At 29.6% G+C, this 26,326-nt stretch overlaps 6 protein-coding genes and 2 long non-coding RNA genes across 11 annotated transcripts; 3 read left to right on the forward strand and 5 right to left on the reverse strand.

Annotated features, from left to right (window-relative positions):
* Nucleotides 1-8: 8 nt before the first annotated feature.
* Nucleotides 9-2,612, reverse strand: LOC131670388 (E3 ubiquitin-protein ligase RNF14-like). The gene is made up of 5 exons (XM_058945956.1): nt 2,583-2,612; nt 1,232-2,158; nt 925-1,153; nt 676-848; nt 9-591 (listed from the first exon to the last, which is right to left on the reverse strand). The coding sequence occupies exons 1-5, from the start codon at nt 2,598-2,600 to the stop codon at nt 298-300; spliced, it is 1,641 nt and encodes a 546-aa protein (XP_058801939.1). The 5' UTR covers nt 2,601-2,612; the 3' UTR covers nt 9-297.
* LOC131670391 (uncharacterized) lies at nt 358-11,850 on the forward strand. The gene is made up of 4 exons (XR_009302453.1): nt 358-498; nt 563-1,134; nt 1,763-1,953; nt 11,603-11,850. It is a non-coding gene; the product is annotated as an uncharacterized LOC131670391 (long non-coding RNA).
* Nucleotides 3,014-3,995, reverse strand: LOC131670389 (uncharacterized). Its single transcript, XM_058945957.1, has one exon. The coding sequence runs from the start codon at nt 3,847-3,849 to the stop codon at nt 3,103-3,105; it is 747 nt and encodes a 248-aa protein (XP_058801940.1). The 5' UTR covers nt 3,850-3,995; the 3' UTR covers nt 3,014-3,102.
* Nucleotides 11,851-15,102: 3,252 nt separating the features above from the next.
* Nucleotides 15,103-16,327, reverse strand: LOC131670390 (small ribosomal subunit protein eS10-like). Of its 2 annotated transcripts, none has more exons than XM_058945960.1 (3): nt 16,251-16,327; nt 15,638-15,782; nt 15,103-15,460 (listed from the first exon to the last, which is right to left on the reverse strand). In XM_058945960.1, exons 2-3 carry the CDS (start codon nt 15,779-15,781, stop codon nt 15,128-15,130), a joined length of 477 nt encoding a protein of 158 aa, XP_058801943.1. In that variant the 5' UTR covers nt 15,782; nt 16,251-16,327; the 3' UTR covers nt 15,103-15,127. The 2 variants fall into 2 exon arrangements, with proteins under 2 accessions (XP_058801943.1, XP_058801941.1); XM_058945958.1 differs by lacking the exon at nt 16,251-16,327 and adding an exon at nt 16,069-16,188.
* A 281-nt stretch (nt 16,328-16,608) lies between these two features.
* On the forward strand, nt 16,609-17,445 carry LOC131670411 (uncharacterized). Its single transcript, XR_009302455.1, has 4 exons — nt 16,609-16,855; nt 16,937-17,008; nt 17,095-17,220; nt 17,308-17,445. It is a non-coding gene; the product is annotated as an uncharacterized LOC131670411 (long non-coding RNA).
* Nucleotides 17,446-18,637: 1,192 nt separating this feature from the next.
* Nucleotides 18,638-19,840, reverse strand: LOC131670410 (small ribosomal subunit protein eS10-like). 2 transcript variants are annotated; one of them, XM_058945995.1, is made up of 3 exons: nt 19,787-19,840; nt 19,173-19,317; nt 18,638-18,995 (listed from the first exon to the last, which is right to left on the reverse strand). In XM_058945995.1, the coding sequence occupies exons 2-3, from the start codon at nt 19,314-19,316 to the stop codon at nt 18,663-18,665; spliced, it is 477 nt and encodes a 158-aa protein (XP_058801978.1). In that variant the 5' UTR covers nt 19,317; nt 19,787-19,840; the 3' UTR covers nt 18,638-18,662. The 2 variants fall into 2 exon arrangements, with proteins under 2 accessions (XP_058801978.1, XP_058801979.1); XM_058945996.1 differs by lacking the exon at nt 19,787-19,840 and adding an exon at nt 19,604-19,691.
* Nucleotides 19,841-19,891: 51 nt separating this feature from the next.
* On the forward strand, nt 19,892-23,367 carry LOC131670407 (DNA repair and recombination protein RAD54B-like). Its single transcript, XM_058945992.1, has 10 exons — nt 19,892-20,399; nt 20,481-20,580; nt 20,639-20,731; nt 20,815-20,944; nt 21,040-21,614; nt 21,689-22,439; nt 22,510-22,669; nt 22,735-22,861; nt 22,936-23,166; nt 23,246-23,367. Exons 1-10 carry the CDS (start codon nt 20,014-20,016, stop codon nt 23,309-23,311), a joined length of 2,619 nt encoding a protein of 872 aa, XP_058801975.1. The 5' UTR covers nt 19,892-20,013; the 3' UTR covers nt 23,312-23,367.
* Nucleotides 23,368-23,512: 145 nt separating this feature from the next.
* On the reverse strand, nt 23,513-25,108 carry LOC131670409 (enoyl-CoA delta isomerase 2). Of its 2 annotated transcripts, none has more exons than XM_058945994.1 (6): nt 24,857-25,108; nt 24,547-24,745; nt 24,247-24,410; nt 24,048-24,168; nt 23,741-23,971; nt 23,513-23,668 (listed from the first exon to the last, which is right to left on the reverse strand). In XM_058945994.1, the coding sequence occupies exons 2-6, from the start codon at nt 24,646-24,648 to the stop codon at nt 23,513-23,515; spliced, it is 774 nt and encodes a 257-aa protein (XP_058801977.1). In that variant the 5' UTR covers nt 24,649-24,745; nt 24,857-25,108. The 2 variants fall into 2 exon arrangements, with proteins under 2 accessions (XP_058801977.1, XP_058801976.1); XM_058945993.1 differs by having other exon boundaries at nt 24,547-24,748; nt 24,857-25,107.
* Between the last annotated feature and the right edge of the window lie 1,218 nt (nt 25,109-26,326).

Genomic DNA, 26,326 nt, shown 5'->3' on the forward strand with positions numbered 1-26,326 from the left:
AATTTATTCCAATAAAAATATATAAGATGCAGGTATTTACAACGCACAAATTTACAACAGAGAAAATATTTTGTATTGGAACATTTAATTTTTTAAATAACTAATATGATTTGTTCCTGTACAAGCTGTTGATTTGTTCAAAACTATATAATTAAAAAAAAAGTAATTTAAATCATATAAAATATAAATTATCTAGCAATTGTAAAATTAGCGGTAGTAAGGTGTGGATTAAAAAATTATCGGTTCAACATTTCAAAAGAAAAAAACAAACAAAAAAAACAAACAAAGCGGATGAAACTAATCAGCTTCTATATCAATGTAGTCGTCTTCATCATCGTCATAGTCATCGGAGTAACGATCATAACCACCATAACTATCATCGCTTGAATCTGTTTCAAACAAAACAACAAAATCACCGTAATCTTCCTCTTCCTCATCAAACACCATACCGTGATACAACATATTAAAGCATTTAGAATTTGGATCACGATAATGAAGGTAAGGGTCATCGTGATTTAATTTAGCTTTACACATCCAACAAAAGAACGTTTTACATTTCCAGCACGTCATTTTATTACAGCCATCTGATTTCTAAAAAGACAAATTGCTTTTTAGATTGTAGTAATAAATTATTTCGTGAATAACAGAATACAATAAAAAGAAAATGTTTCTGACCTCAATAGCTGCATCGCATTTAGGACAGTTTTGACTATTTCTATCTATCCAATTTTCAGACATAGTATTTTCGACAAGAGTTTGTAATTGCTTTTTACCGTAACGTAACTCTAGCTCAGCTTTCCTTTCATCTGAAGCATCTACATATTCCTTAACAAGATTTTGTTTTTCAGCTGCGAAAAAAATTAGAAAATTTAATAATTGAATTAAAATTAGGATCATTTTATATATCAATCAAATAATGAATACCTGTGTTAGTTTTACATGGCTCAATTCCATGATACACAGCTTTACAGAAAATACAAAATGCATACTGACAAACAGGGCAGTGAGCCATTGTTTCATCTGGTTCTCTGCTTACTGGATACTGACAACTTTTACGAGGACAATAAATTATGTCAGTCATGGTATCCAAAGTTGTGTTCAGTAATATGGAATCATATTTCGAAAATAACTCAGGTGATACAAGATCTTTGACCTACAAAATATCACAATAATTATTAAACCATATCTCTAAGTTTGGCTTTGTAACAGATACAATTCATATTATTCTTACTTGACCAGGTGTAGCTTCAGATTTGCATTTATCTTCAGGGCATAAAATATTTTGTACTGTACCTTCTTTAATTTTAACAACAAAATAGCCAAGTATACAATCCTTACAAAAAATGTGATTGCATGGTAAAAATTGAGTACAATGTTCTCCTAATTTATCTGTAAAACAGATTTTACAAGAATAAAAATTTTTTCTGAATTCAATCTGATTACGCAGTTCATTATAATCCATCAGCATTTGAACAGGATTTCTTCCAACAATTATATCAGTCACAGCTCGTCTATCAAATGTTCTTTTATTTTTAACTTTTTTAGTTTTTTTTCTGACACTAATCTTTTTGCCTTTTTTATTATGACTAGCGCTCGAAGCACTATCTTCTTGTATGTTATTCACTTTACAATTTTCACTGGCACTTGTGGTATTTTCATTGTTAATTAGATTGTCTTTCACTTGTGTTTTTTCCAAACTCATTTTATAAAATGTATAAGCATGATTTATGTTAATGCATTCTTGTATGTTTAAAAATTCCAGAGTTTCAGATTGGAGGAAACCAATCCATGTAAACAATACCTCTTGACCTTTATTGTTCTCCCACAGTTTATCTAATTTCTTACAAAGTTTGGATATGGAAGATGGATTTAACCATGAAGACCTAAGTGTAAACTTTGGCGATGAAATTGATGGATAATCTGCTGGCAATGTAACTAATAATGTTAACGGTGGTAAATGAGAGATATTGACTTTTTCTGTGTGTTGATTATGTTGACGAGTGTCTTTGTAAGTAAAAAAATAATTTTCAGGAAGATTTAAAAACACTTTCAGCGTTATTTCATACTGATCATGTTCACTGCGATACGAAAATTCTTCTTCGTTATAAATACTTTCTAATGCTGTGAGTTCATCCTTTTGAATTTCGTTGTCCATTGACTGGAAAAAGCCATTAAAATATAATTTTGCATTTCATCATTTCTAAAATGAATAATAATTTTATAATACTTTTTGCTAATTATTTCGTACATAAATAATTAAGCTATGACATTTCTGCTTAACCTTAAAAATATTTTCAGTCAAATATAAATAACAACCAATTTTAAAAAAACTAATCTTTATTGTAAAATATCCCATAATACATATATTCTTAAATTATGGGTTCCAATCAAAAGATCAAAAACAATATACAGTTATAAATTATATTTTCTGAGTATTTCAAATTGAAATCAGTTTTTAATGTTTAATATTTTGGTTTATTTTCCAAATTTGGAATTTTTATTTTCTACTGTACTTGCACCAGTTAAATTTTGAATAATATTTATTTATCTCTCAGAACTTGAAAGTAAATGAGAAAAATTACCGTTGATTTATCAGACATATTCCTGTCTTGTTCCTATCGCACACTCATATACCAATACTTATATACATCCTATGTATATAGATATATGAAGCTACGTTGTGCGCGTACAATCTCCTACGGTCACATCGTGCGGCTTGATCGCATTATTTAATGCAATGTAACATATTTACTAGCCACATTGCGCAAAATGTGCACTTTGTGTGAACTGCCATATCAATCAACAACAAAAAATACTTAAAGTGAAAAATGAGTAGCCTATCAAATTAGCAGTTTTTATAATTGTAATTGCAATTGATATGAAATAATAAATTTTTACTTTTTTATTAGATTTTATAAATGATTTGATTGTATTTTTATCAGACATTTTGTTACTGAAGATAAAAATAAAAAAGAATTGATGATGGTAGATAATTAGTCAAATCAAATTGTTATAAAGAAAGTCTTTTATTGAACGATTATAAGTTAAACTAAGTAGTAATATGTCTATATACAAAATATTAAAAATTAAATTTGTTTTTCTTTATTCTTCATCATCATCACTATACTTTTGAAGATGGTCTAGCTTCATTTGTTTATTTTTATCAACTTTCTCGGATATTATACTCTTTTGTAACTTCTTTTTCTTTGGAACAGTTTTAGTTCCAATTTCATATTCTGGCATTACTATCACATTATTTCTAAATTCTAGTTTGTGTTTATCATTTGTTAATTTTTCTTTCTTTCTCAGTGGTTTATTGAACTTAACTGTGCAACTTGATGAAAGAGACTTATCATGTGTGATATTAATATCATCATTATCAATATCCATTGATTCATTTTGTAATCTATCTTGTATTTTCTGTTTTTGATCTTTCTTTTCTCTTCTTTCTCTCATTTCATTCAAAAATGAAAGAGCAGCTTTTTTGTTACTTTCATCTGAAATATCAGGCACATCTTCCAAGTTGTAATAAGTATATTTGTGTGGATTGATACGGAAATCAGGAATGATATTTTTATTTTGCAATCGAGGTGGAGGAGCATCAGGACGTTTGAATATACTTTCCTTTCCTCTAAAACCTTTAATTCTATCCTTTCTGTAAGTCCTGGGCGCTAAATCTTCTATTCTTGGTACATAAGAACCTTTGTGATTCTGATGTTTATTCAATGATTTTTCTGTCAAACTTAACTGGTCATTTAATTGCTTTTGTCGGTCAAGGAAATTACTTTCAACACGTATTGATTCCGATTGTTCTTCCATATTCATACTAAGATCTTTTATTTTAATCATTATCTTTATTGTGCAAGTAAACACTTGATAAATATAAATACTCTACTCTATTCCATTGTTGAGTTTTTGTGTTTTTCACTATTTTTCTTGTAGGTTAGAGCATCGATCGACCAACATAACATAAAACTTTACTTCACTTTACTAGATGGCGGTGGGTCTCTGACTGAGACGCCGATAACTTTACTTTACTAAGTCTTGTGAATATGACGCCCAAAAAAATTTTGTAATCATATTTTTGAGTTTTCATGAGCTAAAACGTTTTCTACCTTTTTCCGGATTATGTCTCCGCTTGAAATTTTATTTCCGGATTTTCCGTTATTAAGAAAATTGCGAAAAAAAATCGGGCGTTCGTACAGCGCGCAAAATGCATTAAACATTTTTCTCCTGTTTAAAAAGAAATAATATCGATAGCGGATGATAGCTCCTTATTCCCGGATTACGAAACAATTTTCCTTTTGTCGATTTTCTATCCAAAATTGAGGAAAATGTAAAAATTAGTAATATGCGGCAGTTAATCGATAAAACAGGTCAAACGTTTGCTAATCACCAGATATCCCTATATGAGTTCTACATTGCGTAATTATAATAATTCAAATTCTACTCAATTAACCATTCACATTTTATGTACATATACATAAATAATTTTTTCTAAGGTTTTCTATATGTTTGTCAACATGCCAATTTTATAATTAATATTTTAACTATATAAAATAACATAATTCTGAACAAAGTAATAAAAAAATTGAATTGACTAGTTAAAATTGAAAAAAACAATCATTGATCAAAAACTTATAGCTTAGTTTTATATTTGTTGAATTATTTAATAACGAACTTAATTTTACTTCCATTCTTCTTAACAATATAAAGTAATAATCCATTGTAGCATATTATAAAAATACTTCAATATACAGGTCAGGTTAAAATAAAATATATTTGTTTCAACATAGTAACAATTTTGCTAATTTTGTGGATAATGATTACGATTAGGTATTTGCATAAAAAAATATAAATAATCCAACCTTATTGTTTTATAGTTTTTAATATATTTTATAATACGACATATTGTTTACAATGTTTATCAATAAATATTGTATATGTAACATAAGCAAGGAAAAATAAATTATATGTTTTTGACAAAACAAATATAGTTTATTTTAACCTGACCTGTATATTGAAGTATTTTTATAATATGCTACAATGGATTATTACTTTATATTGTTAAGAAGAATGGAAGTAAAATTAAGTTCGTTATTAAATAATTCAACAAATATAAAACTAAGCTATAAGTTTTTGATCAATGATTGTTTTTTTCAATTTTAACTAGTCAATTCAATTTTTTTATTAGTTTGTTCAGAATTATGTTATTTTATATAGTTAAAATATTAATTATAAAATTGGCATGTTGACAAACATATAGAAAACCTTAGAAAAAATTATTTATGTATATGTACATAAAATGTGAATGGTTAATTGAGTAGAATTTGAATTATTATAATTACGCAATGCAGAACTCATATAGGGATATCTGGTGATTAGCAAACGTTTGACCTGTTTTATCGATTAACTGCCGCATATTACTAATTTTTACATTTTCCTCAATTTTGGATAGAAAATCGACAAAAGGAAAATTGTTTCGTAATCCGGGAATAAGGAGCTATCATCCGCTATCGATATTATTTCTTTTTAAACAGGAGAAAAATGTTTAATGCATTTTGCGCGCTGTACGAACGCCCGATTTTTTTTCGCAATTTTCTTAAAAACGGAAAATCCGGAAATAAAATTTCAAGCGGAGACATAATCCGGAAAAAGGGAGAAAACGTTTTAGCTCATGAAAACTCAAAAATATGATTACAAAATTTTTTTGGGCGTCAGATTCACAAGTCTGTCTTTGTTATTATTATTATAATGATTTTTAATATTTTTTTTTTTTTTTTTTTTTTTTTTTAATATTTATCTTAGTATTAAATTAAGGTGGGATTGCTATGAGGATTGAGCTTCGTTTGTAGTTATTTGTTGCTGTAAAATTAGAATTGTATTGTCTTCAGTGGAATCATCTGTTGTTTCTGAATCTTGGGCAGTAGTTGGAGAGTTAATTTCTCTTTCGAGGTTTATAGCATTATCTTCATTTTCGTGACGAGTCGTGTTTCGAATGTATTTTAAAACATTGGGGTCTTTTAAAAAGTTGGCAAATATCTGACTACACTGCTCATGTATGAAGAGCATGCCGTTAAACCTGTATCCATCATCACAAGAGACGATTTGCAGTATACCTTCTTGCAAGCTATAACCTTCTTGTAGACCGTGTTCTTCAAGCGATTTTTCTGCTTGAGGATTGGCAATTGGATTGAGTTTGAGGCCGTAATTGCCATTTATCGCTATGAGAAGCTTTCGATGTTTGTCCGAGTAAGGAGACGAGGGTCTAGGGGGTGATCTTCGTTCAAGTGAGGAAGAGTTTTTATTGGGCTTATTATGATGAGTGAAGGACCTTTGATGAGTGGTTAAGGGACTGTTGTGACGTACAGTAGTATTATGGGTGGGTGACCATGAGACTATTGTCTGAGACGAGCGGGGTGACTGGCAAAACATGAGTTATGACGGTTCCCGGCTGTTTGGTGATATTATTTGGGGAAAGATTTTCGGTGTGAGCTATTTCTCCATAGGCAAGTGAGTCGTGAAGCTCTAGAAAGTTAGAGATAGACTTGGTCTGTTCGAGGGCTCTAAATTCTGCCTTAACTTCTTGAATCGATTTGTTTTTACGGAATGATAATGAAAGAACTTTTTGTTCAAATTTCCTCATCGAACAATTCTTATCAGTTGCTAATTTACCTAATTCTTTGCAGTTTATGCAAGGAAGTTGGACTTTGTTGGGGATAGTGCATGATTCGGCGGAGTGGTCGTTACAGCAATGCAAACATCGATGCTTTTGCGATTTACAGAAGCGCTTGGCGTGTCCAAAACGGTAACATTTGGTGCACAACCTTACGTTGGGGGTATAAACTTCAACGTTCACTTTGACTCTATAAAGATACACATATGAGGGGAGTATTTGTCCTTTGAAAATAACCTGTACCGTCTCAGTAGGTATAGGTTCTACTTCACCTTTTTCGTTCACGATCCTTCTTTCAAAGCGACGTGTTTTGATAACATGTATGCCTCTGTAGTGGCTGTGTGGAGTTTCAATATTCTTTAAAATCTCTTCTTCGGTGAGATCAGCAGGTATACCCTTCAGAATGCCATACTTATAAATGTATGAGTTAGGGATTATTGATTCTAGGTTATTGTAGTCCTTTGATGAGTTAGGAAAATGAATTTGTCAGTGCCTGATGACTTAATTTCGTCAAAGGTGTTGTCTGGGAATTGTGGAACTAATTTACATGCAACTTGAACAGGCTTAACAATCTTTTCACTTTGGCTTTTCATTTGGAGAATTACTTTATACGGAGGCGGGATATCACTGGTGTATCACTTTAGGGAGACCGATTCTTTGAGATAGATTATCTGTGTTGTAGTTAGATTGCGATTGTGAACACTGTTGGGATTCTAGGTTAGACTGAGATTGTGACATCCATTCAGATGAACGATCGATATGCGGTTGTGTTTGTTAATATCGTAAGGAATTTTTGTGTCAGAGACGTGTTTTCTTTGTGAGCGGATAGAGGTGAGAGATGAACTTTCGTCTAACATCTCTATATCATCTATATCGGGCGGTTCCTCCTCCATCTCAGTGGAAGGAGCAAAGGCGCACCCCTAATGGGCGCGCCTTTGTAGTCGTACAAAAGCTAGGTTAGATAATAAGGAGTGAGTTATATCTGTTTAAACAGAGAAGTTATGATTTGATGCACTGTTAGTTTAAAGCGATGTGTTATATGTTCTGTTATTTAGCCACCGCGACAATCACACAAGTGATTAAAGAAATCAGGAGAGGTGAAAAAACGCAGCGTCTTGGCTCAGGCCTTGTCCTCCTTCTCCAACATAAAATGTTTTGCGCATGTGCCGAAAATACTATATGGTACGAAAATCTGAAAAGTGTTTTCTTTAAAGACTCTACATAAAAGAGCCATCGGACATCGGACATCGAATATTGGACGAATACTGAGTTAAAAATACAAATTGATTGTCATTATTTTACCAAAAATTTCTGCTCTTTCTGAAAAGGTCATGTACAACATTTATTTTTATTTTACGAATTAATATTATCAAATAATTATTCCATTTTTACACCTTTGTGAACGTCTGGCCTACGATATCCGAATGCAAAATTATTTCAAGTTTTGATATATCATACTCACGTGGAACATTAAAATTAAATATAAAAATTAATTTGAAATAATCATTGATCACAATAATAAAATAAATTGTATAAAAAACAAGTAACTACGTTCGTCGATTTTATTTAATATCTAGAAAACATTATATATATTATTCTTAATTATAGAAAATTCGTTGCAATATCTCAAAACATTCTGTGACAAAAAAAATTATTATGTCGTAAATATAGTCGTCAATCGATTTAAAAAAAAACAACTCCGCAATTATAAAGCACAAGTAAGAGTTACGTATACATATTTTATTAGTTGCCAATACATGTCCTGTATATAAATGCTTTTGAATGAAAGAAATGTCGATGCGCGTGGTGCTTGGAAAATCATATGGTTGAATAAGCATGTATTAAGGGGGCCAGATGGGGTTTAACCGGAAAATTCGAATGTCTTCTTTATTGACATATAGAAATCGTCCAAATAAAAATATCGATATGAAACTTTTTTCATCTTAAAGTCCTCATTAAAAGCTTCGATTTTCTGCATCACACGTGACAAAATATTGATTAGGGACTCTAGGAAATCCATCTAAGCGTAACACTTTATTTATTGAAAAAAACTTACTTTACCACAGCTTTCTGAGCGTTGGAGTAAACGAAAATTGTTTTGAGCGGGCTCATTTTCTTCGTTAGGACCTCCGCTACGGATTAAGCGAAGGAATTTTTAAACGAGCGATTTTTCCATATTTCTTCATCAGTATTTTGAATTTTATTCGAAAAAAAAAACTCATATTTTTGGACAAATCGATGAAAAAATATGGAAAAATCGCTCGTTTAAAAATTCCTTCGCTTAATCCGTAGCGGAGGTCCTAACGAAGAAAATGAGCCCGCTCAAAACAATTTTCGTTTACTCCAACGCTCAGAAAGCTGTGGTAAAGTAAGTTTTTTTCAATAAATAAAGTGTTACGCTTAGATGGATTTCCTAGAGTCCCTAATCAATATTTTGTCACGTGTGATGCAGAAAATCGAAGCTTTTAATGAGGACTTTAAGATGAAAAAAGTTTCATATCGATATCTTTACTTGGACGATTTCTATACGTCAATTAAGAAGACATTCAAATTTTCCGGTTAAACCCCATCTGGCCCCCTTAACTGCTCGCACGCCATACGCACCCAGATAACATCCGGTAACATCGACCGTAGCAGAAACGTTTCTGGAACCAGGTTTTGGAAACTTTCGGCACAAAGAGTGTAACCTTAGAAATCGTCTCAGGACTCTCAGGTCAGGAACTTTCCTGCTTGGGGAAAAATGTCCGCCTACCTGCCAAAAATATCGTTTCAGGAACGTTCTTAGTAGAACCATACTTTTAGAACGTTCGTGGAACGTTTTAAAAAGGGTCCCAAAAAAGCAGAAACGTTCCTGAAATATATTGAATTCAATCGTTGCAACTATTTGAAAACGAAAATTATACGCACTCGGTCGTATACTAATCTCTGCTGTAACACTTTTTAAGTACCTAAACGTGTCTAGAACGTATTGATAACGTTCAAAATAGTACATTACGATACAAGTGCGGGAAAGTAGATTCTTGTCTCGTGTGCTATTTCATGAGAACGTTCCTAAACCTTATGACAAACGTTACTAATGTTTTTAGCACGTTGTAGTTATACGCATCGAATTTATTGAAAAAACAAGTTTGTAATTTTATTAATTTTGTATGAGTCGGAGATTAATACATATATTTAAGAATGATTCGTAAACTTTATTGAAACTTATGAAAATACATATATAGAATAAACATTTTTTTAAATATGTTTTCTAAATTTTATAGAATACATTTTTTTAAAGTAATTTAAAAATTGGAAAATTCAAGCTTATTAGTCGCATTTATTTTTAATAATATTTTCAATACTGAGGAATAGTGTATTCCCTGCCCAGTCAACAAATTACTTACTAATTCTATTGATTCCGTATTGTTATTAACAATGATAATCATCCTACTAAAAATTCTTACATCAGTTCTAATGTATAAGAAACATCGCTAGATCCCGTAGGATGTTTTCGCCCCCTATTACTTATGCTTGAACCTGTTCTCATGCAAGATCCAACGTAAGAAATATATAAAAATGACTCGTAATCTATACTTTTATGAAAGATCTGATGCATGAAACTGTCCTTATACGTCAGACCATACATCAGATCTATGTAAAAAACAAAATTTGTATAAAAATGTATAATAAATAACAGTGTTCATTTTTAGTGCAAAGCAATCACCATTGTTTATTGTAATTTTTTATAAAAGTCTGGTTATACGAGTCATTTTTATATCTTTCTTACGTTGGATCTTGCATGAGAACAGGTTCAAGCATAAGGAATAGGGGGCGAAAACATCCTACGGGATAGCGATGTTTCTTACATTAGAACTGATGTAAGAATTTTTAGTGGGTCATGTATTTTTTCATTTGACGTTTCCTTGAAATAAGAATGATACTTTTTCTGTTCGGACTCGCTACATAGAATTACAAAAACCAAGATTAATTTGCGCATTTTTACCTGTGCTCATGGTTTGAAAAAATGATTTTTTCATTTCGTCGTTAATTTTGTATGATACTTATGAGCATCAGTTTTTTCAAAGTGGCAATATTCTTCGATTGGAAGAACTTTTTAGTAAGGGATATGTTCAAGTTCTTCTTGATTTTCCCCATTTTTTTCTAACGTCAGTACAACTTACTTGCGGCAAATTCACCACACGTAATCTAAAAAAATTTTTAAATAATATGTGTTGTGTTATATATAATGTATGAATATATATGCATATATATAATACATTCCGAAATTTTCAATTAATTCAATACAATAATTTTGTTGTCACGTAAAATATTGGCTGACGACTTACTTATTTATGTGGAGCAAAGTTGCAAAATTGTGTTTGTATATTCGACTGGCACCTGCTAGACACGAACAATCATAAGCAATCGTTTTTTGAGAGTAACTGACCGATATTTGAATATGCACTTCATATGTGGTTTCTCGTCTATTTTTGCGATGTCTGGATCACGTACGACTCGATCACAAATTCGCGATTTTATTGACTTCGCGGAGCTTTCAGCCGCAAAGAATTGTGATTGGTGTTAAAAATACCGCTTCTCTTTCGATTAAAGGTCTTTTACTTTCTTCTAAAATTGTCAATATGTCATTTATATTGACCTCTAAATTAGGAACTATGTCCATTTCAATTATCACGTTTATTTGCCAGAAAATACCAATAACAATTAACAATTGCAAGATGTGATACGAGAGCTTTCGCTATACTTAGAAATTAAATGTAAAAACATCCTTACAGCTATTGAATAACTTTTTTATTTTTCTATGAATTTCAGACACTTTTCACACTATCAAATGCCAAGAACATTTTTTTTTAATTAATTTATATAATTTCCTATGCTAATTTTCAAATTGTCGGGCGTTGCTCAGCTTCCTTTTTTGGTCACCAGGTAGACGCATCGATATCGTTACATTACCAATAGATAGTGCGCGCAAGACAAGATTATATGCACCGCATCGTAATGTCATAAAGAGGAATTAACGTGCTTCCGTGAGATTTTACGGAGACCCTAATGATTGTTGAAATTTCATTGCCTAAGACTTACACTTGGTAAATGCACCTATCATGTGAAGATGATCGCACGATAAAATTATCGTCAGTGCGTTGTCGATGGATGTTGAGGTTATAACAATTAAATGAGGTTTGTAAATAATTTATTCGATATTGTTTCGCTGAGTTTTTGTTATTGCTCTAATTTCTGTTGCTTGAAAAACGTGTTTTTCTGGAAATTCTTGTATTTCACTTATTTTTGAATTGATTGTATCATCGTATATCGTACGATGTTTTGGAGTAACTTTAAAGTATTAGAAAACAGAGTTTCACTATTATTTTTGCAAATATTCAGAAATAATTTCAATAAAGATAACATCTCTTATTTCTGAATATTGTTTTAGGGATTAATATTCTAATTTGATATAGATAAGAAACGATATCAATTTCATTTAATATGTATTATTGGTTAACTCAATAATTTTTAGTACATACATAACATACATAAAAATCTGTCTGTATGTTTTTGTTATAGGTACAGTTAAAAACTGTTCTGTTTCATCACATTAATTATCAGAGATTATACAAAATTGTCATTGAAGAAATAGCAAGAGAATGTATTGCGTACAATGGCTAATTCCTGTATTACTCATACCAAAGCCTGTAAATCCAGCACTGCTCCAGACTCATGTTATGTTTATGGTACTCTACCTGATTGGCTTCTTCCTGGAAAGAAAACCATGTACAGTATGCAGTCTTGTTTTTTTGGCCACGGTATTTCTCATTTGTTACAGTGGAATAGGCAATTGTTTGTTCTGGAGTAACAATTGTGATACTGTAAGGTGTGATAATGGTTGAATATATAATTATGAAGAAAAAAGACTTTAGGCTAATTTTCATTAGTTTTTAATGTTTTAATGAAAATGTGCTGCTTTAATAATAGGATTGAGTTGTGTATGGCGCAACGTCTAGTTTTATATTAGCTCGATATAAGCTTCGAGTTTTCCATTGTAAATATAATGATGATGATAATTTATACAGTCAAATCATAAGTGCAAGAGTTGCATATCTAGCTGTACATAAAGTTCTTCCATGAATTATTGCAATTATTGGTCATCCTGAATTTTGAAAGAAAGATGTTGATAAAAGTTGCCAATGAATTCTTTGATTTTGTATCTTATTACAATTCAATTTGACAAAACTATTTTCTATATTACTGAATTATAAATATATTACAAATGGATATATTATTATAAGTATATCATTAAATCATCTGAAAATAATTAATGAAAATACCAAAGCAGCTATTAATATTGTGCTAAGTAATTTTATTGATAATTCAGCACAAAATATTTTGTAAAACATATTTTTTATATTCTTTTTTTTGTTATAAAACAAATACAATTTGAGGAGTTCGATTTATATGAAGCAATAAATTATCAACTTCTATCAACATTTTTGTTTTAATTGATTAGAAAATCGAAGTAGTTAGTAGTAAATATTATGACTGCAAAATATTATTTATAAAATTCTTGTTAGAACTTTTCGGTTAATTAACAAAAATAATCCAGGCAGAATTTTTGCAATGAATGACTGTCGTGTTATGACTTGAAATATATACCATGAAAAACAAAAATTAATTTTTATTATACATTGTGTATAATAATTTATATAACAATTACTATAACATGAATTTTTACCATAGTTGACAATAAACCATTAATAATTTTGAATAGTTGAGTTATTTAATGTAATACATTTATTGTATAATTGAATTGATAAAAATTGATAATTCTCATAGTACACTTTATCATATATATTTTAATATATGATGATAGTGATATACTTTCATACACGATAAAGTACTGAAGTATGATAATGATAAAATTCAATCATATTAATAAATACATTCTACTATTTGATGTCAACAATGGTTAATCATGTAATTGAGAAAATTAAATGTAAAAAAATTGCTTGACAAATCGAACTTTACTAGTTGACAAAGATGAAGGCTGTTAAAATATTAAACTACAAAATTGAATTACTATGAATTATGAAGGTGTTTTTGCATGGTCTAATTATTTGAAAGATCTAATTAATGGACTTTGAGAGCATTATTATTAATATAAAATCTTCCATGTCAAAACTAGATTATTCAATTTTTTAAAAATAAACTTTCTAATCTATGCTTGCTCAACCTTCTACACACAAAAAATATATAGCTTTTGTCATTGCACAATTTTTCTAAATTAAATTTTATTTAGTCAATTGATATATGCATTCTTTACGTGTTCAATTCCAAAATATTTGTTGTGTTTTAAATAAATATATTGGTTAAATACTTAAGTGAATCTATTAATGAAAGAATTATGCAATTTTTTACATAAAAATACCCAACTTAATATTTAGGTTAAAATATTTTTGAGAAAGTAAGTTTCTTATCAATTTTGTAATTTATTTTGAGTGTTATAAAATAAATTGCTAAGCAATATGTTGTTTCTACCTTTATTACCCTTATGAGACGTAATTAATTGGACCTTACCATTTTATATGAACTTAGATAATCGATAAATCCACTAACTCTAATAATAATAGATTATTTACAAAAAATTACGCACTTGAATCTTGTTAAGAAAACCTCGATCACAGAAAAGAAACCGCCAGACGCTAGCATATCCAAACTGCGAGATACGACCAATCAGAACAACGTCGTTCTGCCACAAAACATACAAAATATCTCCAATGGACCAATCACTATTCAATAATTTGACGGAAAATGAAGTTTTATATTGGTGTTAAAGATTAATGATTGCAGTTGGCATCAAGTAATTATCATTAGCTTTCTTATTACACATAGAATATAAATAAAAATAAAATATATAGGTGTTATGTTTAGGGTTGGATTATAATAGTATATCAAATCAGCCCTCTACCAAACCAGTAAAGAAGACGTGTTTGAATTATTTGAAATAAATATATTGATTAAATATTTAAGTAAATCATTGAATGAAGGAATTATGCAATTTTTTACATAAAATAACCAATTTAATATTTAGGTAAAAATTTTTTAAGAAAGTAAGTTTCTTATTCATTTGGAATTAAGTTAATAAATTGGCAAAGTAATATGTTGTTTCTACTATTGTTTCTTTTATAAGATGTAATTAATTAGATCGTCGTTTTATAATAACATAGATAATAGATAAGTCCACTTACTCTAAAATTAAAATATTTAATAAATGTATGCCAAAATTAATTCTTTGACACTAATTTAGTATATTAAAATTAATTATTAATTGAATTGCCAGTTTCTTTTAAATATAAAACTTTTAAGTTAATTTCTGAAGATAAATCATAAATGGAACATTACATTAAAGTGAGAAGAAATCATAAACTCTAAAATTGTAATTTATATAGAAAAAATCATTTATTGAGGAGCTTTTCCCCGTCCAAAACCACCACGGAATTCCAGTTCCCCAGTTCCTGCACCAACATCAGTTTTTTTGTCACCTGGACCTCCAGGTCCACGTCTGTAACCAGCGCGATCTTCAGCAGGTCGCGAGCTTTCATTTCTAGGGCCACTTGGAGGCTTCATTCTTGCGCTTTCAGACGTTGGTTGTTTCCTCTTTAACGTAGCTGGAACAATTTCCGGTGGCAAGTGCAATTCTTGCCTGAGGTACTCAATACCATCATTTGTCAAGTACCAGTAAAAGTGCCTCCAGGCAAATTGCTCCTTAACATAGCCACGAGACTTTAAAGACTAAAATCAGGAATTTTTATTAGTTATTTATCTTTACAGTTACAATTATTATTTTAGAAAATATTTTTATCTATAAGTCAACTATGTTTAACTGTATCGGATAACTTAATTTTCAATTAGAAAGTAATAAAAGTGCTTTGATTTTAAAGCATTCAAAAATAATCAATGAAATCTAACCTGCATCGTTTTTATGACTTGTAAATTTGGAATATTTTCCAACTCTGGGTGTTTTGGTGCATGGTAATCTTTCTTCGCAACCATTACACCTTCTTTGAAGAGGTATTCGTAAATGGTAATACGATTCTTTTTTGGCATCAACATTCTGTAAACACATATAAAGTATATAACTACTTGCAATCAACATATAACTGCTATCTCAACATTTACTATAAATATGAAAAGTATTTTCACTATTAAAAATGATATGGTAATGTTAATATTAAGAATTTAATTTCAAGGTTATAATTTATAACACATCATAAATTATATAATTAAATATTCGATTTCCCTATTTGAACAAATTAATTTTTGGATCAATGAATAAAATCAAATTGAAATTTTTTAATTTTTCGGAATAGTTAATAAAAAACAATACAAATAACTTTTACTTCTCTGTAAGATTCAATTGCCACTAAACACAACTTGTTTCAAACTAATTACTGCGAAAACACCAATATTATGGATGTTGAAATGTTCACGGAAACTTGATTTATCGATATATTATAGTATTTTTAACAATAATTTTCAGATGTTAATAATAATAATAGATTTGTTACGAAAAATGACTCACTTGAATATTGTGAAGAAGACCTCGATCACAGAAAAGAAAGTTACATGCTGGCACGTCCAGACTACAGTTCGACCAATCAGAACAACGTCATTCTGCCACAACAAGCATACAAAATATATCCAACGGACCAATCCCTATTCAATAATTTGACGGAAAATATAGTTTTATGTTGGTGCTAATGATGAAAGATTGCAGTGGCGCCAAGTAACTATCATTAAATTTCTTAATGCACCTGAAATTTGAATTAAAATAAAATATATAGGGGTATTAAGTTTCGTGAGTTGGATTTTAATAGTATACCAAATTAGTAATGAGTAATAAAGACGTGTTATTTGATAATGTCACCGGTAATTCTGCCTTTGCTAATGAAAACAGTGCTTCCGAAATTAATGTTCAAAAAGAAACAAGTTTTGAAAGTTGTAAAGAAATTGAGAAGATTAATGAGCCGATTGCCGCTGATAAGGACATAGTTAAAAACATTTTTTCTAAATCTGCACTGAAAACAAAATTAGATATTGTAAGAGAACAGTTGCCTAAAGTTCAATCAAATACTGTTGATACTTCTACACAAAAAACAATAATTATGTTATTAACTATGATAAAAGGTGAAATGAATAGTTATTAACGTACTGGAATTTATATATTATCAAATGATCGTTTTAACGCACTCTTAATTTTCTTTTCAGAGTTTACAATGTTATGGTTGGTAAAATTCAACTAAAAAACACAAGTAGTGGGATAGCAATGGAATTTTAGAAGTTAGTAGAAAAAGTGTAGTGTTGAATGTAATGGTATTGATTGAATTATCTCTACAAGTAATTATTATAATTTATTTTAATCATAGCATATGAATGTAAAATATATTGGTAAAACTAAAGTCAAACCAAATGCTGTTGAAGAAGGTGTCAGGCTGTGTGTACAGTCAAACCAAATGCTGTTGAAGAAGGTGTCAGGAGGAAAAGAAATAGAGGTATTAAAAACTTACATTAAATTTCATGTTAATTGCAAATTTATTTATAAAATGACAAATATTACTAATTTTGATTTTATTAAATAGTGGAACTGACTTCAGTAATTTATATAGTAAAAATCATTTATTGAGGAGCTTTTCCACATCCAAAAGCACCAAGGAATTCAAATTCACCAATGCCTGCACCCACATCAGTTTTCTTGTCATATTGACCCCAGGTCCATGTCTATAACCATCATGATCTTCAACAGGTCGCGAGGTTTCATTTCTTGGGCCACTTGCAGTTTGCAATCTTGTACTTTCAGATGTAGGTTGTTTCCTCTTAAGTGTTGCTGGAATAATTACTGGTGGCAAGTGCAATTCTTGCCTGAGATACTTAATACCACAATATGTCAAGTACCAGTAAAAGTATCTCCAAGCAAATTGTTCCTTGAACAAATAATTTTGACTTCTGTGTAAGGTTCAATTGCCTCTAAACACTACTATTTTGAAACTAATTACTGCAAAAACACCAATATTATAGATGTTGAAATGTTCAAGGAAACTTGATTTATTGATCTATTATAGAATTTTTTAAAATAATTTTCGAATGTTAATAATAATAATAATAGATTATTTACAAAAAATTACGCACTTGAATCTTGTTAAGAAAACCTCGATCACAGAAAAGAAACCGCCAGACGCTAGCATATCCAAACTGCGAGATACGACCAATCAGAACAACGTCGTTCTGCCACAAAACATACAAAATATCTCCAATGGACCAATCACTATTCAATAATTTGACGGAAAATGAAGTTTTATATTGGTGTTAAAGATTAATGATTGCAGTTGGCATCAAGTAATTATCATTAGCTTTCTTATTACACATAGAATATAAATAAAAATAAAATATATAGAGGTGTTATGTTTAGGGTTGGATTATAATAGTATATCAAATCAGCCCTCTACCAAACCAGTAAAGAAGACGTGTTTGAATTATTTGAAATAAATATATTGATTAAATATTTAAGTAAATCATTGAATGAAGGAATTATGCAATTTTTTACATAAAATAACCAATTTAATATTTAGGTAAAAATTTTTTAAGAAAGTAAGTTTCTTATTCATTTGGAATTAAGTTAATAAATTGGCAAAGTAATATGTTGTTTCTACTATTGTTTCTTTTATAAGATGTAATTAATTAGATCGTCGTTTTATAATAACATAGATAATAGATAAGTCCACTTACTCTAAAATTAAAATATTTAATAAATGTATGCCAAAATTAATTCTTTGACACTAATTTAGTATATTAAAATTAATTATTAATTGAATTGCCAGTTTCTTTTAAATATAAAACTTTTAAGTTAATTTCTGAAGATAAATCATAAATGGAACATTACATTAAAGTGAGAAGAAATCATAAACTCTAAAATTGTAATTTATATAGAAAAAATCATTTATTGAGGAGCTTTTCCCCGTCCAAAACCACCACGGAATTCCAGTTCCCCAGTTCCTGCACCAACATCAGTTTTTTTGTCACCTGGACCTCCAGGTCCACGTCTGTAACCAGCGCGATCTTCAGCAGGTCGCGAGCTTTCATTTCTAGGGCCACTTGGAGGCTTCATTCTTGCGCTTTCAGACGTTGGTTGTTTCCTCTTTAACGTAGCTGGAACAATTTCCGGTGGCAAGTGCAATTCTTGCCTGAGGTACTCAATACCATCATTTGTCAAGTACCAGTAAAAGTGCCTCCAGGCAAATTGCTCCTTAACATAGCCACGAGACTTTAAAGACTAAAATCAGGAATTTTTATTAGTTATTTATCTTTACAGTTACAATTATTATTTTAGAAAATATTTTTATCTATAAGTCAACTATGTTTAACTGTATCGGATAACTTAATTTTCAATTAGAAAGTAATAAAAGTGCTTTGATTTTAAAGCATTCAAAAATAATCAATGAAATCTAACCTGCATCGTTTTTATGACTTGTAAATTTGGAATATTTTCCAACTCTGGGTGTTTTGGTGCATGGTAATCTTTCTTCGCAACCATTACACCTTCTTTGAAGAGGTATTCGTAAATGGTAATACGATTCTTTTTTGGCATCAACATTCTGTAAACACATATAAAGTATATAACTACTTGCAATCAACATATAACTGCTATCTCAACATTTACTATAAATATGAAAAGTATTTTCACTATTAAAAATGATATGGTAATGTTAATATTAAGAATTTAATTTCAAGGTTATAATTTATAACACATCATAAATTATATAATTAAATATTCGATTTCCCTATTTGAACAAATTAATTTTTGGATCAATGAATAAAATCAAATTGAAATTTTTTAATTTTTCGGAATAGTTAATAAAAAACAATACAAATAACTTTTACTTCTCTGTAAGATTCAATTGCCACTAAACACAACTTGTTTCAAACTAATTACTGCGAAAACACCAATATTACGGATGTTGAAATGTTCACGGAAACTTTATTTTTTCGATATATTATAGTATTTTTAACAATAATTTTCAGATGTTAATAATAATAATAGACTTGTTACGAAAAATGACTCACTTGAATCTTGTGAAGAAGATCTAACCCTTAGATGCTGGCACGTCCAGACTGCAGTTCAACCAATTCGAAAAATGGCGCTCTGCCGACACAAACATACGAAATATATCCAACGGACCAATCCCTATTCAATAATTTGACGGAAAATATAGTTTTATGTTGGTGCTAATGATGAAAGATTGCAGTTGGCGCCAAGTAATTATCAGTAACTTTCTTATTTCACCTGCAATATGAATAAAAATAAAATATATAAAGGTATTAAGTTTCGTGAGTTGAATTATAACAGTATACCAAATCAACAAGCTACTGAACCAGTAAGGAGTAAAGAAGACGTGTTAAAATTATTTGATAATGTTACCGGTAATTCTGCTTTTGCTAATGAAAACAATGCTTCCGAAATTAATGTTCAAAAAGGAACAAGTTTTGAAAGTTGTAAAGAAATTGAGAAGATTAATGAGCCGATTGCCGCTGATAAGGACATAGTTAAAAACATTTTTTCTAAATCTGCACTGAAAACAAAATTAGATATTGTAAGAGAACAGTTCCCTAAAGTTCAATCAAATACTGTTGATACTTCTACACAAAAAACAAATTATGTTATTAACTGTGATAAAAGGTGAAAGAAATAATTATTAATGTACTGGAATATATATATTATCAAACGATGGTCTTGATGCACTCTTAACTTTCTTTTCAGAGTTTACAATGTTATGGTTGGTAAAATTTCAACTAGAAAACACAAGCAGTGGGATAGTGATGGAATTTTAGAAGTTAGTGGAAAAATTGCAGTATTGAAGGTAATGGGTTGATTGAATTATCTATACATGTTATTATTACAATTTATTTTAATGATAGGATATTAATGGAAAATATATGGGTAGAACCACAGTCAAACCAGAAACTGTTGAAGATGGTGTCAGGCTGTGTATAGGAGGAAAAGAAATAGAGGTATTAAAAACTTACATTAAATTTCATGTTAATTGCAAATTTATTTATAAACTGAAAAATATTACTAATTTTTATTTTATTAGATAGTGGAACTGACATCAATTCATAACATTGAATATAGCCAATCCAATCAAGAAAGAACAAGTAATAAATCTGCAGAGCCACCATCTAAAAAACCAAAAATATCTAAAGGTTTTGTTCCTGTGAGAACTGGTATTAAAAAATAATTTAATCTTTACTTTCAAATTTAAACTTAATTTATATCTGTAATGTTTGTCGTTTTCTTTATCATTAAAATTTGTAATTAGGATCAAGTTTGCATTTTAATTATGAACCTCTTATTATGCCAAATCCATCCTTCGATGAAGTATGGTTAGAACAAAGTGTTGATCAGAAGATCCATGAAGTTGCTGTTGACAGCTGCTTATCTGCTGTATTGAGGCCTCATCAACGAGAAGGAGTTGTTTTTTTGTATAAACGTGTAATGGGAATGTATGACAATAGGTATAAAGGTGCAATATTAGCTGATGAAATGGGTTTAGGAAAAACTCTTCAATGTATATCACTCATTTGGACTCTGCTGAAAAAAGGTCCTCATGGAAAGCCAGTATTGAAAAGAGTGTTGATAATTACTCCTAGTAGTTTATGTGGAAATTGGAATAAAGAATTTAAAAGGTGGCTGGGTTCCATAAAAATATCACCATATGTTGTTGAAGGCAAACAGAAAGTTAAAGATTTTACAAAAACACCAAGAGCTTCTGTTATGATTATTAGCTATGAAATGTTTGTTAGAAATTTTGATGACATAAATAGTTTGAATTTTGATTTGCTAATTTGTGATGAAGGTCACAGATTGAAAAATAGTGAAGTAAAAACTTTGAAAGTGAGTATTTTTCAATAACAATTTCTTATCTCTGAATGAAATTGCATTTGTAATTAGAATATTTTTATTTCCAGTTTCTTAATCAATTAAATTGTAGAAGACGAATTTTGCTCACAGGTACACCTGTGCAAAATGACTTACAAGAATTTTACACATTAGCAAATTTTGTAAATCCCAATATTCTTGGTAGTTTCAGTGAATATAAAAACTACTATGAGCAGCCAATTGTGATATCTCAGCGCTCAACAGCAGATAAAGAAGAAATAGAATTAGGACAAGAAAGAGCTAAAGAATTGTTTGTTAGATCAAAAACATTCATTTTAAGACGCACAAATAATTTGATAAATAGTTATCTACCTCAAAAACATGAATTAGTCATATTCTGTCGACCTACAGCTGAACAAAATAATTTGTACAGCTTAATATCAGACTATTGGTTTAATAGATCTAGACTTGATGCTGGTGTAATGCCTTTGACTGTTATTACTGCTTTAAAAAAAGTTTGCAATCACCCTCATCTATTTACTAGTGAAAATAGCAATATTTTAAAGGAAATCCTACCTTCTGTTCCAACCCATCTATCTGCAATAAACAGTTCATTTACATATTCAAGTAAATTTAAAGTAGTGCAAGCAATTTTCCAAGCATTAAAAAAAACACAAGAAAAAGTTGTATTAGTATCCTATTTTACACAAACCTTAGATTTCCTAGAAAAGGTTTGTTGTTCAGAAGGACTGCAATTTTGTAGATTAGATGGGAACACACCAGCAACTTCCAGAACTATATTAGTAGATAGATTCAATTCCAAAAATAATACAACTTGTCGTACGTTTTCTTCAACTCAAAATTTATTTTTAAAATATAAATTTTTGCTTATAGTTTATATTTATCACAGGTGTTTTTCTTTTGAGTGCAAAGGCAGGAGGAGTAGGTTTGAATTTGGTGGGAGCTTCAAGATTGATTTTGTTCGATTCAGATTGGAACCCCGCAAATGATGCTCAAGCTATGGCTCGTATTTGGCGCGATGGTCAGAAAAGATCGGTATATATTTATAGGTAATTATATTAATTAACAAAACTTTTTAACTTATAGAATAAATGAAAAATATACATGTTTTTAGATTATTAACTACTGGAACTATTGAAGAGAAAATTTATCAGCGCCAGATCAGTAAAACAGGACTAAGTGAGGCTGTAGTCGATGCAAATCTTATTGCATCTTTAAAATTATCGGCAAATGATTTAAAAGTACGAATTTTAAAAACAAATAATTCCATGTTTTTAGCAATTATATAGTTAATTTGATTACACGACTTTTATAGGATTTGTTTACCTTGGATAGTAAAACTATATCTGTAACACATGATTTGATGGAGTGTTCATGTTTAGGAACAGGCGACATACCTGATAAAATACAAGAAAAATTTGATACAGACAGTTCAAGAAACTGTCAATTTGATCTTAATAAAAAACAGCCTCAACAACAAATAACGATAAATCAGCTGCTTAGTTGGCAGCATTACAAGCAACCAATTTGTTCTAATTTGATGAAGGTCTAAATTTAATGAAACTGTATATGTTTATAAATTTTATATTGATACTGAAATATGCATAAAACCAAAATATTTTCAGGAATTTATGCTGACCCAAGTTAAAGAATTTATAACATTTATTTTCAAACACTCTACAAACAACTAAAAAATTAAACTTCCGTTCAGAAATAATAAAAGTGCTATAAAGATAAGATATAGCACAATGGTAAGATTTAACAATATATTCCATCATATTTAACTTTTAAAAATTATACTGCTAATGAAAAACAACCTATAATAATAAATAACCTTCTTTTATTAATTTACTGATATTTGTAGATAGGAATGCTGTACTTATAAAGACAATTTAGATTTTGCTCTTTTTTGACATAAATTGAAAGACTCTTTCCACAAAATCTGATTTCCTATATATTCCACTGAGGATATTCATCTCTTCTTTATTCACTTCTAATAGTACTTTTTGGTTCCACCTGCTTAACAGTTTTTTTGTAGATGCCATACTCTGAAATATATTTAGTAACAATTTAAAATTGATAAACAAAGATTTTATAATATTCTTTATTATTTATCATACCTCTTTTGAAAGAGATGCTATTTTATTTATATGTGACCAAACTTCATCAACTGCTCCTGGTTTGTAAACTTTGCTAACTAGTCCACAGTGAGCAGCTTCTCTTGCAGTTAATTTTTCTCCAAAAAATAGAACTTCTGATGTTTTTGATGGTCCCATTATCTTAGAAAAAGTATAGGAAGAACAACCTTCAGGGGATAATCCTAATTTGCAAAATGGAGTCCAAAAATATGCCTGTTGAATTTAATGTATCTTATTAATGTATTGTGAGAAAGTACATGTTGTTTTGTAAATATATAATTATACTCACTGTATCACAAGCATAAACAATATCAAATAGAGCTAATGTTGTTGCTGCTATTCCGACAGCTGGACCGTTGACAATGGCAATTAAAAGTTTTGGATACAAAATCAATGTATCCACAAAGTTTCTGTGAAATTTTATGTAAATTTTCAAAAGTCATTAATTTATTAAGTAGGCACAATTTAATACATAAAAAATTCCTCACTTTACTTCAGATGTATCTCTTTCATCAATATCAGTAGATTCCATCATATAACTGACAAAATCATTTCCACTGCTGTAAAAGTCTCCATTACCTGTCATCACAAGTGCATGAACAGCATCATTTTTTGCTGATTCTGTTATTATCGTTGTCAAATCTAAATACATCTAAGAAAATATCAAAATTTTTAAATATTGAAAATACATTTTAGTACAAGATGAGTTGACAAAAATAGGAATAAGTGGTTCCTCTTATAAGATAACATTTATCTTCTAGAGCAGTTATTACTTTCATATTTATTACCTGCTTCGTTATGGCATTCTTTTTCGATGGTCTATTCAGTATAACCCTTTGAATGTTATTTTCGAAATTTGTAATAATCACTGATTCTGGTTTATAAAACATATTTCGGCAGGTGTATTTCAGCGTCGACAATTGACTACAAGCCCACAGCAATATGATATGAGGTTATGTACTATTGAATGTGTCAAACTGCAGCAAACTGCTAAGAAATTTGATTCAAGTTAAACTCAAAATTGATTGTCAACTCAGATTAATCAAAACAATCACGTATACATATAGACAGCCAAAGTAACGAGACTAACTAGTATACCTATGCATAAGCAAAATTATCAGCTCCTTATGAACACATATTCACACTAATTTTCACAAACGTAGATTCATTTACAATGCGAACGTCAGGGCAATCAGCTGTTTTTAACGATTCTCTCTTCGCACGTACAAGATCTATTTACGTAGATAATTATGTATCGGTTGTGAAGAATTCGCGATTAGATGAGCAATGACTGATTAAAATAGCCGTATGAGTACAGGTCGTTTAGCGATTTTACTTTGAAAATCTGCACATACAAAAGTAAAAAAAATTCTTGAACTTAACGTCAATCTATGTACTGTTGCAATTTTTACCTAGAAACAGTGTGCTTTCCGTGAGATGCTGTCTAAATTTAAAAGTATAGATTTCAAAAATTCCGTAGTTGATACTTATCTTTTTTGTATTTTACGAACTTTAGCTTGATATACCTTGTATACGTCTTACCTATGATTACCGAAAGATTAGAAAAATATAAAAATATAAAATATAAATAGAAAAATATTATAAAAATACAAAACATATCTTATTAATTTTGCATTATCAATAGATTTTTTACTATCAAGATATTACTAGCCAAATTATTTTATGAAAATCAATCCGACAACTACGCCAGTTGGAAAGTATAATATTCGTTTCTATAAAGAAAATTAAACATTGTAATCTGAGAGTTTAAAAGACTTAAAACAATTAGATCTCAAGTACGTATAATTGAAATTTTTTCTCTATATGGAAAAATTATTTCAATGGAAGTTTTTGTTCGCATAAAAGAAAGAAAAACAAATCATGTTAATGTACAAACGAAACTTAACATTTTAACAATGATGAGAAAAACTTATTTATTTATTTCTCTTATTGAAGCGTTTAAAACGATGTTTTAATTAATTGAGATTGCTCGAACATTTCATATTTTCTTTAATAGGAGTATTGACATTGAACGACGCTAACGAATGTTGAGGATTTTATTCAATATTTCGTGCAATACAAAATGATAGAATACATTTACAGCTTCGTACATGGAATTCGATAATAAAATATAACCTCTAAAATGTTGTTAAGTGTAGAGCAGAACGTAAATCTATATGCTGATTCACGAAATGTTGAAGTGTACGATGAAAAAATCTTGGAATTCTCTGTTAATTAACATTAGTTTTAATCTAATCGAAATATTTTCAGCAAAATTAAATGTAGGTACTTATTGTTGAAGTATTCTTATTTTAACGACGAACTTTACATTCATTACTCCGTCAAAAACTTCAATTTTTAGAAATAACATCTGATAAAATTTGATTTTTTTCTCAGAACTGGAACAATATTGATTGAACTAGATATAATTACAAAAAAAAACATTATAGCGCTTACAGGACATTTAATCAGGATAAAAAATTTGGGCCGAACGGTTATGTAGATAGAGATAACGAAGCTTGACCCGATTATGCATATCCGTCATATGATACATCTAAACGTTTTCAT

Source organism: Phymastichus coffea, unplaced genomic scaffold, assembly GCF_024137745.1.
Source record: "Phymastichus coffea isolate CEN01 unplaced genomic scaffold, Cenicafe_Pcof_1.1 PCOF00110, whole genome shotgun sequence".
Taxonomy (NCBI): domain Eukaryota; kingdom Metazoa; phylum Arthropoda; class Insecta; order Hymenoptera; family Eulophidae; genus Phymastichus; species Phymastichus coffea.